The sequence below is a fragment of the Gymnoscopelus microlampas genome (assembly GCF_963454915.1).
Source record: "Gymnoscopelus microlampas genome assembly, chromosome: 12".
Taxonomy (NCBI): Eukaryota; Metazoa; Chordata; class Actinopteri; order Myctophiformes; family Myctophidae; genus Gymnoscopelus; species Gymnoscopelus microlampas.
In genome coordinates, this window is record NC_139949.1 from 10,819,546 (window position 1) to 10,834,983 (window position 15,438).

Consider the following 15,438-nt stretch of genomic DNA (forward strand, 5'->3'; position numbering starts at 1 on the left):
AATAAAATAATAATAATAAAAAACAGGACTGGTTTCTTTTTTTTTTTTACCTTATGCCGGTTGCGAGCCATAATCGATGCGTTACCGGCACCTTGCGTTTAACTCGGAATATACTTATGCTGGAGTTACTTGGTTACACATCATGTGGCACACATAGACAAATAAGTAAGTACATCATTTAGACTGGGATCAATTTGCTTTGCAGGTTGCTGCTCCGGTCTGGGTCTGATTTTGATGTTGAAAAGGTTATTCACGCTTTTATTACCACCCGCTTTGATTACTGCAAAGCACTTTATATTGTGGTTAAAATAGCAGCTGTAATGACATTTTATCTCATCTTGTTCTCCAGAATCTGAATTTATTGTCACATCACAGATTTACAGGTTTAAAAAGGTTTTTGTACACGCTCTATCATTTATTATTATAAATAAATATTATATATATTTAATATTATTAATATAATATAATATTATAAAGTTCTTTACAGGAAGAAGAAAGAGAAGAAAGGGGTGAGAGGGGGGGGCAGCAAGGGGAAAAGAAGGAAATCAACAAAGATATATGCATGTATACACATAACATATCCATCCGGTACAGTATGTACATGAGACATAAGATGCAACAACATACTTAGCAGCATGTAATACTAAGCATGATATTAGACAAGGTGGGAATAGAATAGAATACCAGCGCATTTGTCAGGTTCGACCACATAGTCCACAAAAAAGATTAACTTCCACTAGTGCAGTCGACAGAGTAAAAAAAACACAAGGAAGGAAAGGGAAAAATCCATTGCCAGCATAGTGACCGGCTCACGTAGAGCAGTTAACTCTCACAGGTAAACCAGTGAAAGTCAGAGGCCAGCCTGGTTGACAATGCCTTGTTCTAGCCAGGTGGAAGCTGTTCATAAACCTTGTGGTCTTGCCCTTGATACAACGGTAGGCCTCCTTGACTGGCCGCGGCCGTTGTAGAGGTATGAACAGTTTGTGGCTGGGGTGGTGCCCGTCTTTGATGATGCGCTGAGCTTTGACTACACACCTCTTCTTGTACAGTTCCAGAAGTGAGGGAAGCTCGCCTACCACTATTCAATTAGTTTTTTGTGTTCTCCTTTTAGCTTTAATGTTTGACTGTACCACATGCCATTTACAATCTCTGACTAATAAAGTGTTCAATCAATCAATATGCACTCTTGACCGACAGCACCATCAGTGCTTAGGTTTTTATTTTCTCGGGCAGTGCCGTTTCCGTATCAGGCAGTAACACATCCTGACAGAACAGTTTCAATTGAGCTGTTGTAGTACAGCCTGAGGATGTGGGTGCCTACTCTGAACTTCTTCAGGTGATGAAACCAGTTTAGTTGCTCGTTACTGAGCCTTTTTCCTCACATGCGTGGGGTATGTGCCCACTTAAGCTCCTCCTCGAGTTGTGCACACCGATGAACTTGAACTCGCTGACCCTTTCCACTGCAGCTCAATCTATGAAGAGGAGAGGGCTCAGCACGCATCACTGGTAGACTTCTCAAATTCTACCCGAACCCGACCCGGCCCGACCCGACGTTTTTGGGCCGAGCCGGGCCTCAAAAGTATGCTAATAGGTCGAGCCGAGCCGAGCCTCGGGCTCCATTTTTCTTTTTTTTAATAATATATTTTTAAATTCTGTTCTGTCTGAATGTGTATTTATCTATTATGAAGATGGCGCTGACTGGCTGGCGTTAACTTGCACTGTGCTGCTTAGGCAGCAGAGCGAGAGAGAGTTAAAAAAACGATTCTGGGCGAGTGTTCCGATGGTAACCGGAACGCTCGCCCCAAAACACACTCGGCCCCATTCATTTCGCGGACAGAGGCCGCCGGATTAGACCTGGGGCGAGTGTGTTTTGGGACGAGCGTTCTGTAATTTCATTCACCGCTTGTTTACAAGTCGAATTTGGGGAAACAAAATAATTAGGAGCTCAAAAACATAATGAGAGGATACAAGAGATATCTGTGCAACAGCTGCAAAGTGTGCATATTTAAGCAAGTATTTTAAAACGGTGAAACCTACAGAGGAAAAAGAAACAGAAAGTGATCATTTCTGCGACTCCAGTACAAAAACCCATGGCAAATAAAGTCGGTCTACACCAGCCTTCAACAATAGCGGTACATTCAGTGGTCAGGTTCGTTCAGAAATCAATTGAAGAACGCAGGAGCGAGGTTTCCATATAGCCACGCGCGAGAACGTGCACACACGCAGTACACTACACATGTGTCATTGTTTACGTCGTCAGATGGCTTTAATTTGAAGGTTGCTCGATGTGTTTTTGTGAGTTAAGATAACTGACCGGCGTGCTCTATGCCGGCGTGCTGTGTTAAGTTACACAAGTGGTGGAAACAGTGCTCTCTGATTTTCACAATAAAATATTATCCACCCACGTTTAGTTCAGTATCATTATATTTTTCACCCAACACGTGTAAACTTAAGCTAATAGGTTAACAACAGTCTCGAGTCGGTCTCAGACAGTCAGGGGGGGGAGGAGATGGAGACTCGGTCGGGAGAGGCAGAGAAATGCAGACGATGCATTGCATTGCATGCACAGAGGTGTGTCCGTGAGCATTGAGCAAGACAAGGACTAACTTAATTTAAATCAGCACAGTGTAAGTTAACGTCAGTCAGCGCCGTAAGCGCCATCTTCATAATAGATAAATACACATTCAGAACAGAATAATAATTCTTTAAAAAGTATATAAAAAAAAAAATCATATTTATTTTTTTCCCCTTTTTTTTTCCCTCTGTTTTTTTTGGGCTTTCGGGCCTAACATGACGGTAATACTCGGGTTCGGGCCAAGCCTCGGGCCGGCCCAGTCGGGCCCAGTTAGGGCCGAGCCTTCATTTTCAGGCCCATTGAGAACTCTAATCACTGGGTACACCCTGGAGGTCGCCTGACTCACTGACAGTCTGTCACAGCGTTTACTGTTTGGTTTTTCTTCACAGTGTGGACCCGCTGGTGCGTCTTCAGAGCACCTGTCTCAATGAAACTTTTGTCACAATGTATGCACTGGAAAGGCTTTTCTCCAGTGTGAATACGCAGGTGCCTGTTCAGGGCACCAGAGTGACCGAAACTCTTTTCACAATGTTTACAGTAGAAAGGTTTTTCTCCAGTGTGGACAAGCTGGTGTGACTTCAGATGACCAGACAACTTGAAACTCTTGTCACAGTGTTTACAGGGGAAAGGTCTTTCTCCAGTGTGGACACTCTGGTGTTTCTTCAGACAGCTTGACTCATTGAAACTTTTGTCACATTCTTTACAGTGAAAAGGTTTTTCTCTAGTGTGGACAAGCTGGTGTCTTTTCAGGTCCCCTGACCAACTGAAACTCTTGTCACAATGTTTGCAGTGGAAAAGTTTTTCTCCAGTGTGGACACGTTTGTGTGTCTTCAGGTCAGATATCCGACGGAAACTCTTGTCACAATGTTTACAGATGTGTGTTTTCTTTCCTCTGTAATTCAGGAAGTCTGTGTAAGTCTCCACTTCTCCTGGTTGAGTTAAAGTCTTGGTAAACTGTTGATGACTGTAAGATCTCGGTTCATCTGTGTCTCCTTGTTTCTGGCTGGTTACAGAGCTGTTTATCTGTCCATTCCTCAGCATTTGGCAGTAGAGGTCATTGTGGTTCCTCTTTATGTGTCTATAGAGGAAGACCTGAGATGTGAAGGCGTATGGACACTCGAGACACTCAAAGAAGGCCTGACTCTGGGAAGACTTGGACCTCAGTCCTTAGAGAAACACACAGAGGGGGGGGGGGGGATTAATTATAATTACATGAAAAGGATGGACAAAACATTCATATAATGATGTGTTCCAGATCAAAATCAGAGCAGAGTAGGCCATTTGAAGGGAAGCATTTAACCCTGGCTTCTCTATAGCCTATTGGCTAAAGCTGGGATCACACTGCAGGATAATCAGGGTGATTTGTGGTCAGGAAAACCCTCCCGAATACCAGAGGGCTTTTCCCTGTTCGAGGCTGATAGAGAGAGATTATATTGCAGGATTATCCTATAGTGTGTTTTTAACCTTCTGATTTGCTCACAGTCGATCAGGGCCAACCCGATGAGTATTAAACACCATGTTTGATGTCTACCAGGATGATTATCACTACTGGCCCAGTAGGACGACAAGGAAAGTGAAAGTTGCTCCAGTGAATGTTGTTTTTATGTGCAGATAGTGCTGTTGCTGCTCTTACTACATATATCATTAGCATTGGTAGTGGTGGTAATAACTAATGATTTGAGCTGGGGCTCTCAAATCCTGTGTTGAGGGTCATAAGAATAACATGGCACTTTTGAAACAAAAATCCGTCCGGAACCAGCCACTTAAATTAAAAGGTTTGGTTGTTACAGTTCTCGAGGTGTAATGCTGATTTATACATAGCACACATAACTCATCTCCTTCTACAGTAGACCTTTTCCCACGTTCCACACGGGCACACACACATTATTATAGTTATTCGTTTGTGAAATAACAATCTCTCTATAGCTGATTAGCTCAAGTTGGCTGGTTGGCTCAGTCAGACTCCATGTATTTATAAGGAAATGAAGATGACACCAGCATGTTTCTTATTGAGAGTTAATTACCCAACAATATGAATACATTTTCATTATATGTTATATTTTGTTGGTAAATGTTGTATACGAGCGGGGTGATGCTTATGCCACAGCACAGCTGTGCCAGTAACCTCGATATAACGCTCTCATGTCTTATTACTTAAGTAAGGTAAACATTTGAATACCGCCCAACTCACTCCAAATCCAACTCACTCCATGAAGACTTAAGAAATATTTGCCCAACTCACTCCAGGGCTCGCCCAACTCACTCCAGGGCTGGGACAACTCCCTCCAGGACCAAAGACCAACTCCCTCCAGGACCATAGCCAACTCACTCCAGGACCAAACCCAACTCACTCCATGCAATGTCACCAGTGTAATATTGGTTCAATGTGTCAGTGGTGTAAAGTAACTAAGTACATTAACTTAAGTACTGTACTTATGTACAATGTTGGGTATTTGTGCGTTATTTGAGTATTCCCAACTTCCAATGGTTTTACCTCTACTCCACTACATATTGGATCCACATATTGTTTTTTTACTCCACTAAATGTATTTGTTTTACTAGTTACTTTGCAGCTATAAATTATAATATTATAGTGTGTGTGTGTGTGTGTGTGTGTGTGTGTGTGTGTGTGTGTGTGTGTGTGTGTGTGTGTGTGTGTGGGTTGAATCGGTGGAGACTCTTACATTCTAACCCTAACCCTAACCCTAAACCCTAACCCTAACCTGGGTGGAGGGTGATTATGCGGGTGAACTCAGTGGAGGAGGGCCAAAACCTTAACGAGGAATATAACAACACCTCTTGATTTGACCAACAATAGAATAAGACATCTAACAAACACTGGACTCCAAGTGCCAAAGTGGCCAGCGAGCCCCCCCCCCCCCCCCCCCCCCCCCCCCCCCAGAACCATTAAGTTGTTTTGTAGAGACAGTATTTAAAACTTTAACCAAGCCTAAAACAGAATAGAGTTAAAAGTAACAAATTCCTCAATATTGTACTTAATTCCTCAATATTGTACTCAATAATAATTTTTGGAGTGAGTTGGGCAAGTGTGTGGAGTGAGTTGGGCAAGTGTGTGGAGTGAGTTGGGCAAGTGTGTGGAGTGAGATGTCTGGAGTGAGTTGGGCGCGATTTGGAGTGAGTTGGATTTGGAGTGAGTTGGGCGGTTACCAAACATTTTGGGATTCCCTCAAATTAACTAACATTCAACCATTTCTGTCTGTGACACATTGTGACAAGCTTCCTTTTCAACAAGCCAGAAAAAAGAGAGATTCAGTGATGTTGAACCATTTTCAAAATAGTGAGTCTCAGGAACCACGGCCCTCGGTTAGTTACCGTCGATGTTGGCTGGAACAACACCAACGAGAAGAGAAGTGGAAGGTTCATCTCTTTGTGGGTGTTGTGACTTGGCAGCAGGACTGTTAGATGCCATAGGGGTCACAGGGGGAGATGAATAAGATGTATCACCTAGGAAGGAGAAAAGTTTGACAATATAAGAAATTGTGATGCTATGTAAAATTATTACATGACATGACTTGGATTATGTTGTGAAGTCAGGTGAGTCTGTCAACTGGATTTTTTTTTATTGCCATGTTTGTTTGTCTTTCTATGTAAATTGTTTTCATTGTTTTTACTAGCTTAGTTTCTGTTTCATTCTGGCAGCTAGAGAAAAACAAAAACAAAAAACAAGATCAGTCACTTCAACTAACAGATGTCTCCCCTGTATGAATCCCCACGACTTGCTTCATAACTTGCTCCATACAGTTCTTTTTTTTTCCTTTTTTGCTACCATTTTCCCTAATAAGTCCTCATGTGTAACTTAAAATGTCCGTTTTTAAGATTTTATTTTTTCAACAAACTTCACAATTAACTGATTTCTTTCCTGTATTGTGTTTCTTAAGAATACAATAGCTTTTGATGCAAACTTTACAAAAAAAGATTTGTCACAATTTGAAAACAATTTAAAGAAAAAAAGCCACACTCTGGACAACTACATTTAGTCTGCTTGTTGCTCAATGACAATAATATGTGTCCTTCCACATTTAGTGTCTTGTGTGATTACAGTGTTTAAAGCTGACTGACCTCCACTGGTCTCCTCCCACTCATCACTGTCTTCAGTGACTTCATTGTCAGATTCAAGTTCAACTTCAATTTCAACTTCAGAACAGTGTGAATCTTCACTTTTCACTGCTAGTAACATTGACCCATCAGGCTCCTCTGGACTTTGAAGTAGCTCCTGCTGTTCCTCTTTAATGTGTGGAGGTTCTGGTTCCTCCTGGAGCACACTGGGGCTCCTCTCCTGTTTGGGAGAAACCTCCTCTTTGCACACAACCACGTGCACGGTGTCTAGGAGAAGAAAAATAACATGATAGTGAAAACTGTATTCCTAATATTTAAATCAATTATTTCTATCTTCCATTTTTCCATGTACAAAATGAGGTATCACCTGCTTAGACTGACCAAGCCGTTAACTATAGGATAGTACAGGTGTTTCTGAGAACTGAACTGAACTGATCAGGCTTCAAAGTTTTAGCAAGAAAACTTCTCAGCTCAAAATACAGATTTGGAAAAGTGGAATTCATATACTTTGTTACTTTATCCAACAAATTAATAATGTTTTTTGCACTGATGCTCCCAACTCAAAAAGTTAGTAGCATCAGCAAAAATGTAAGGAGTACTAATAATATTACTTTTTGAGGGGTGCCAACCACTCCTTCACCTGACCGAGTGTGTTTGTCTGTATGTCCGTATGTGTGAGTACGGCCGTAACTGCTGCAGCTGATTGCAACACAAAGATGCAACCAGTTACACTAATTCAACACAAACAAGAGACAAACAACAACACATGCGGCACTTAAAGACACACACACACAGGCTGGCTCAGCACACTTGCACGCAAAGAGCGCAACACACACATGCACACATGCACACATAACATGCAGATCTGCGAGGCGCACTGTGCACACACACACAAGCCAGCACTGCACACGTGCAAGCCAGCACTGCGCGCGCACACACACACACACACACACACACACACACACACACACACACACACACACACACACACACACACACACACACACACACACACACACACACACACACACACACACACACACACACACACGGAGCACCGTTGCTCCGATCTGCACCAAACTTGCCAACAACACTGGTCAGGGATCTGCCATCACAATAGTCCATATTCACACGGCGGCCATTTTGGAATTTAACATTGCGTTGCTGTGGCAACTGGGGTGGTATTTCATTGACTTAATGGCAATATGGCCGCCGTGTGAATATGGTCTATGGCCACACCAGGGACCATGGCGCGCCATTGCTCCGCCCCCTCTGTGTTCCTATTAGCTGGGCTTTAAACAGCCATAATTCCTTTAATTGAACGTAGGTCACTGAATTGAGTACTTCATTAGTATTCAAATAGCGTCATAGCACAGCAAAACACAGTTTTGTCAATACAGTTTGTGTCTTCAATGCCAAGTTAATTCTGCAATAGATACAGGAAGGCTCGCTGTTAACACTGCTATTATATCTGATAAGCCTAACCAGCATTTATTTATAACAATCCTTGCACTTCTATGGTAATATATATACATTTTTAAATGCATCCAAGGCTAAAAGCAGCTCCGAAGTGGTTGAATTACAGGGTGATTAACATTAGAAACAGTAGAAAATCAGTACAAAGCATATTGTAAGTGTAGGCTACTCAGTGTTACTGTGAAACTGGGCCTGAGTGTGCCTGGCCGAGTTTGTGCGGGGCAGAAACGAAGCGTGCACAATTTTTTTACATTAATTAATTATACGCCCGTGCGTGCCGTGCGTGTAGGAGTAACTGGGGGGGAATTGTTATAGTATACCCTAAAAAAAAATCTAGAACACACCACTGGCTTAAGCCCCATCCCCTCTGTGTTCCTATTGGCTGGGCATTAAACAGCCATAACTCCAGTTCCCAGCATGCTAAACTTCCCAAACTTGCTAGGTGCTCTTAGACGGCAAATAGGGACAGGCTGTAATTGTTTAAGCCCCGCCCCCTCTGTGTTCCTGTTGAGCAGCCTTGAAATGAATGGACAGGGATTTAACATTGTTCCTCTAGTTCATATAGCTTAATGAAATGAACTCATCAAAGGCACCACTCACTTCACACTGGGTGTGATCTCTTTGTGTACATAGTTTTTATGTGTATGTGTTCTTATGTTTTATTGATAACAAACAACAGTACAGTTTACATGTAGCCTAGCCCCTCCAAACAGAATTTGAAAATGCTTCAGCCTACAGGGCTAGCTTGCTGCCTAGCAGAAACGGAAATACAAAAACATATTACAGTAACTAAGCCTCCTGAAAGTCAGGAACTGTCATCCGTTTGTCATTTCCGTTCACAATCGTATATTACATTTGCGAAAAGTCAGCCCTTCCTGTGCCCCGGTGATGCCAATGAATTGTTTCGGTAGCAACACAACAACATATCACATGTCACTACAACACTATCCACAATGTGCGCGCTTCATTTACGCATTGTTTTGTCTACTTTTCATTGCTCACTATACATTTGCCTCTTTGGAGCATAATTATTTTCGTCTTGGCACAGTAGCGACCACACCGGAAGGGAAAACCCTTTAGCACACCGTTTAGTGTCAGACAAAAATGTCTCACAGTACTTACACATTATGTCTTTGCAGTCACCACGGAAATGTCCCTATTTCCACCACAGTCACGCCAATATGTCCGTCATTTTCATGCCATGTACATCCCAAACAAAACATTATTACCCACGCTATCGTCTTCACGTCTGTAAACAACACTTCTGCGGGACCAAAAGTGAGGTTGCCAGATTCTGCGCGAGAAACAAGCTACTTCACGCTAGAAACTTCTAGTAATATACAATTAAAATATCTGTAGCATTTGAAGATAATGGAAGAGTTGTCTGACTTGAGGGCTTTATGCAGTAACCTGGGGCCGGGATGTAAAACACCTGGTTCTCTGTCCCTCTTCCATGTCTTCACTGAGACTAACCCTGCATTTTAACACGGGCGATTCTCGGGCGATGCCGGGCGACGTCGCCCAAAATATAAAGAAAGTCTATGAGAGCCGGCAACTTCGGGCGATCGGGCGAAGTGGGCGGGGGGGCGATGAAAGATGGATTTTCTTTATCTTTTTGGGCGACGTCGCCCAGAGTTGCCCGCTGTTAAAACGCACGGTGAGGCATCCAACGAACGTCTCCAGGACCGTCTAAACCAGTGGTTCCCAAACATTTTCTCTCGAGACCCAAAAGATACATTTGTCTCCCCGGGCCCCAAACTCACATTATGAATTAGAGCCTTGTTTAACAGTGAAAAAATCTGAAAGGTTTTAATTTTATTTAATTCTTGAAAAAAACAATTCCCTGAATTTTTTTGTATTTATTTTTTTTTATTTTGAAATAATAATAATACAAATATGGGTATATTATATGGGTATTATAGGGATATGTACTTGCGACCCATAAAATGGGTCCACGACCCGTTCAGGGAACCACTGGTCTAACCTGATTTCAACCAGATATTCAACCAGAAAGGTAGGCCGCTTAGTGCATGACGTCATGAAACATAAGAACATCCGGCAATGAAAGGCCACCCTCTGTTGGAGCCGTGACGTCTAGAAATGGGTCTGTCTGTCTTTGAATCTGTCCGTCTGTGTGTCTGAGACTAATTGTTCAAATAAATTGAGAAGATACATCTTCAGGTGGCTGACAATTTCCTCCAATCAGGAGTTCATTATTATTGTCTCCGCCAGGAGAGTTTGTTTTCACTTTCTGAAACTGGGACTAACATTGGTCAAGCCTCACGTGACACGTGACAATACGGTGAAATAGTGTGATCTGATTGGCTAGTGACGTATAGCGGCCTATAAATACATGTGTCTTTGAAAGAGGCACAGACTCTTTCAAAGTGAGGTAAGACAGGAATAATCACGAAATGGCTGAGAAATGGCGGATACTGTAACAATTGGATAGGACACTTACACAGACAGGACGGATAGGACACTTACATAGACAGGACGGATAGGACACTTATACAGACAGGACGGATAGGACACTTATACAGACAGGACGGATAGGACACTTATACAGACAGGACGGATAGGACACAAGTACAGACCCAACATTCCCAACACAAGTCTGCTGGCGGAGACTTGTGCTCCGAGGAGCACTTTTTCTAGTTATTATTATTAATATTGTCTCCGCCAGGAGAGTTTGTTTTCACTTTCTGAAACTGGGACTAACATTGGTCAAGCCTCACGTGACACGTGACAATACGGTGAAATAGTGTGATCTGATTGGCTAGTGACGTATAGCGGCCTATAAATACGTGTGTCACTTTGAAAGAGTCTGTGCCTCTTTCAAAGTGAGGTAAGACAGGAATAATCACGAAATGGCTGAGAAATGGCGGATACTGTAACAATTGGATAGGACACTTACACAGACAGGACGGATAGGACACTTACACAGACAGGACGGATAGGACACTTATACAGACAGGACGGATAGGACACTTATACAGACAGGACGGATAGGACACTTATACAGACAGGACGGATAGGACAGTTACTGTATACAGACGGATAGGACACTTGTGTCATGTTACTATGACACAGTAACATGTTCTATTTTTTGTAAGAATTAGAACATAAGAATTAGAACATTCCCAACATTCCCAACACAAGTCTGCTGGCGGAGACTTGTGCTCCGAGGAGCACTTTTTCTAGTTATTATTATTATTACATTTTATAGTGTACCAGTTGTGATTTTGTCTGCTCACTTCTTTGTGTTATCTCTTCCAATTTCACTTTTTTTTTTATCTGTATCCTGTATGAGTTATATCTCCTGACTGAATAATCAGTGTAACCTCTCATTGAAATGAGACAGGGGGAGACTCCTGTTACTGAACAAACACTCAATGACAACTATCACAAATTAATACAGAGCTATTTAACACTTATTTTAACAAAAAAGAAAAACAAATCACTCACTGCACCATTAATAATTTAGAGCTGTTTTCAGTGCACAACACAGATGTGCAATTAAGTATAAATCAGTCTTTAGAAACTCCCTAGTCTGATTTGGCACACAACTAAAAGTAGACAGTAAACCATGAATTGGTTGTTTTGAAACTAGTTGAAGCAGTGATATTGAGTGTGTATACCGTTCATCTTCCATGTGAAGGCATCTGGAAGTTTGTGTCCATCTATCTCCATGTCTAGATGAATGGGGAGCAGCACTTCTGTTTGGTTTACTGTAGGGTCATCATCATCAAAGCTAAAGAAGAAATAACTTTTAACATACACACTTTAGACACTCAAAACCCATACTTAGTTGACCAGGGGCCAACGCTTGTACAGTAGATTGCCTATTTTCGCTGAATGCCCGGCCTAGAATAGGGATGCTAGGGTTCTAGTGGTCAACAGACTATTGTACTCTTATCTTTGTGAGGATTTTTCTATATGGTACTGTATCTTAGAATTAGGGATGCGCCGATGTGAAATTTCTGTCCGTTACCGATGTGAACACTGCTGTTAGTCGATAAATTATATTTACCAATGTCAATATTATCTGTAAAATAACAAGTTCCATTTTTTTTCCATTCTGAAAAACTGACAGTGAAAAAGCCATGCCTCTTTATTCCAAAACAAAGGATGCACGATATTGACATTTTGGCCCGTATCTGAACATAAACAATGTAAATGCAGTATTTTCATTTGTCCGACTTGTTGACAATTTTGAAAGATTCCGCTGAAAACACTGAATCTACGGCTTTGTCAGCTTCATATTCAAACATATTATCAAATAAAATAATAGCTAAAACCGCATTTTTCGGTTTGATAACGACATTGTATTTTTAAGGTAGATATTGCCAATACCGATATGAAAACCTATATAGCATGCATCCCTACTTAGAATAGGAGATGAGACATACAAAGACTCCCAAGTGTTTTTCTGATATAAAAGACCTAAGTTGGACGAGGTAGGGTAAGAGCATTGCTCCGTGGGAGGCTAGCGGTCTACAAATCGGTCTGTATGTCTGGGGTATGTTGTTTATTTAATTTTTATTTGATTTTTATTTTTTCAGTTTTTGTTTTTTTCCAAATATAGTCATTCATGGTTTAGACCTGAGGCCGCTTCTAAACATTTTTCTAAAGCCTAAGTTTTTCGGATCTTTTTTTTTTCATGATTTAAAAAAAATAGCAGATCTACAAGCTCTATGAGCTTGTAGATCTGCTATTTTTGAAAAGACAAAGAAATCTAAAATGACACAGATACATTCCAGATCTTAAAGGGTTAATCACTTAACCCCTATTTTATACTTTCAATATGTGTTAAAAAAAAGGCTAAAATAGCCCATCTACAAAATAAATAAATTATTGTTACAATATCAATAGATGCATTAGATTTTGTTTTACAACGCTCAGCTCTAATAGCTCTAATGCTGGCTTTGGAGAAACTACAGAGGAGGCAGAACCTACCTGATGTGCGCTGGAGGTTCTGTGCTGATGGAAACTGCTTTGTATTTCTCATCATTGCCCTCAAAGATCTCTTCACATTCTGATGCCTTCAGTAGAAGAACTCTAGGGGCTGTAGTTGGCAATAGGAAAGAAAAAGCATCATTGTAGGTTTTATGTTTAATGTCCAGTTTTGTTTCCATTGTCACGACAATATTCACCGGCGCTACAACTTCATCCTATAGAGGCAAGGCAAGGCAAGGCAATTTTATTTGTATACCCCTGGTACACCCCACCCCCACCCGCAGGACCCCTGGGACCCCTGAGAACCAATGCTTTACACAAAACATCAAGCAAAGGGAACACAATTATACAATGACATTATGGATGCATTAAAAAAAAGAAGTAAATATAATATATTATAGATTAATATAGGGCTTAAGTGCTTAATCAGACGAATCCATTTATTTCATTGTAAAAAATGTATTGGATATATTTTTTTTTTGTCAATTTGTTGATAAAAAATAATCGTAGTGATCCCACAGGGTAAATTCAACCGTTAAAAAAAGGAGCTAATTAGGGCGTATGCAGAAAAAGGAGAGCCAGCACAGCAGCAAAATGATTTAATTAGGAACCAAATGGACCCTTGCGGGTCTGTAACTCTCACACTAGCTGTAATGAGGAGTTTACAGTGTAGATTGGGGTCCCAGAGATAAAAAGAAAAGAAAATAATGCATATCAAACTGGGGGTCCTTGGAATGAAAAGGTTTGAGAATCCCTGCTCTCCCCATCTCCCTGAACTAGGAGGAGGATTAACTTGAACACATAATGTTATATCGTTGCTGTCTGCCAGAAACCTCTTATCTCCATATTTAAACTTTTTGTGTTTTTTTCGTAAATTAATGCCCTACTTGATCTAGCCCTAGAATGGTTGTGGTATTACATTACATTTCATGTATTCCAAAAATACATGAAATGTATGTAATATCACAGCCATTCTAGGGCTATTCTTTTTTTTTAATATCCTGTAAAGTAACAGTTTTGGGCAAGTGAGGTTTCCACGATATTGTACAGTCTGCATCCTATACCTTAATCTCTGATGATACCCCACTATACCATAGAGCATAATAGTCATAATCACAACAACAACAACAACAACAACAACAACAACAACAACAACAACAACAACAACAACAACAACAACAACAACAACAACAACAACAACAACAGGCATATGACATGACTCTGTTTAGCAGTTTAGCATCAACTAGCAGTAAAATGCTACATTGAAGCTTTACACTGGGGAGACAAACATTAGAAACAGTTCATTATTTGCTACATACCTCTGATCCCACCATGAAAAAGTCCCCATCTTGCTCCAACCGGAATTTAATAGACTGTTGTTTATGTTTAATGACAACTGCACTGTGCTGCTGCAGCTGCTGCTGCTGTTGTTATTGTTGTTGCTAAGCACGGCCAGGAAGTGGCATCTTCATCTTTTACTTTCATGGAGGGTTGGGTTGGTTTTAGCTGCATGCCGCCACCTACTGTACCGGAGTATGTAATGTGAGCTTGCTGGTTTACTGCACATAAATAAATGCAAGTTAATTCTAACATTTAATAATAATGCTTGATAATAATAATAATAATAATAATAATAATAATAATAATAATAATAATAATAATAATAATGCTACTACTTCAGAGAAAAGCGCTATTTTGGTCTAATTAAAAAAAAATGACCAAATTAACAAAAACAGCCAATCTACAAGATCTGCTATTTTTGAAAATTGATGGAAAATACAGACCTTTACTTTGTAACGGTATTTTTTGACATTTTGTTATTAGCACTTTAACTTTGAGTAAAAACAGAGCCTATCCAGTACTTATACTGATATATTATTGATTTCAGCTGTTACAATTCCAAACATGCAAACATGACCCGCTTTAATTACTTCAGTCTATATTAGTAGATTATTAAGTAGTATTAAAATTCTATTGTCTTTTTTATGTCCAATGTATTTGTATTTATGTTAATAAAGTTTTAAATAAAAATAAAATAAATACTGCAAAAAAAACAATCAGGATTCCAATTCAAAAATAGCAGATCTACAAGTTCAAAATGCGCCGCAATGCGACACGTTTTGAGCTAAGAAAAAACTTTAATTTAAAAAAAAAAATGTTTTAAGAGACTCGAGACTCGACTCGGACTCGTGGCTAAAGACTCGAGACTCGACTCGGACTCGACCCTCAAAGACTCGAGATTTGACTCGGACTCGAGGCCAAAGACTCGAGACTCAACTCGGACTCGAGCTCAGAGACTCGTGGGCATCATATACATGGAGATCCCTGATGTCATCAGTATGTGCCCATAT

The 15,438-nt window shown here is 40.6% G+C and overlaps 1 protein-coding gene across 1 annotated transcript; it reads right to left on the bottom strand.

Moving 5' to 3' along the window:
• Positions 1 to 1,108: 1,108 nt before the first annotated feature.
• On the bottom strand, positions 1,109 to 14,514 carry LOC311057843 (uncharacterized protein). The gene is made up of 7 exons (XM_084074957.1): positions 14,407 to 14,514; positions 13,088 to 13,196; positions 11,770 to 11,882; positions 6,656 to 6,919; positions 5,909 to 6,040; positions 2,899 to 3,741; positions 1,109 to 1,511 (listed from the first exon to the last, which is right to left on the bottom strand). The coding sequence occupies exons 3-6, from the start codon at positions 11,819 to 11,821 to the stop codon at positions 2,918 to 2,920; spliced, it is 1,272 nt and encodes a 423-aa protein (XP_083931083.1). The 5' UTR covers positions 11,822 to 11,882; positions 13,088 to 13,196; positions 14,407 to 14,514; the 3' UTR covers positions 1,109 to 1,511; positions 2,899 to 2,917.
• Between the last annotated feature and the right edge of the window lie 924 nt (positions 14,515 to 15,438).

Coding starts and splice junctions, on each gene's coding strand:
- LOC311057843 (XM_084074957.1), bottom strand. CDS start 11,821: ATGGAGATAGATGGACACAAACTTCCAGATGCCTTCACATGGAAGATG. Junction 6,920..11,769: donor CTTCACATGGAAGATGAACG/GTATACACACTC, acceptor TTCTTCTCCTAG/ACACCGTGCACGTGGTTGTG. Junction 3,742..5,908: donor TGTTCCAGCCAACATCGACG/GTAACTAACCGA, acceptor TGTTTCTCTAAG/GACTGAGGTCCAAGTCTTCC.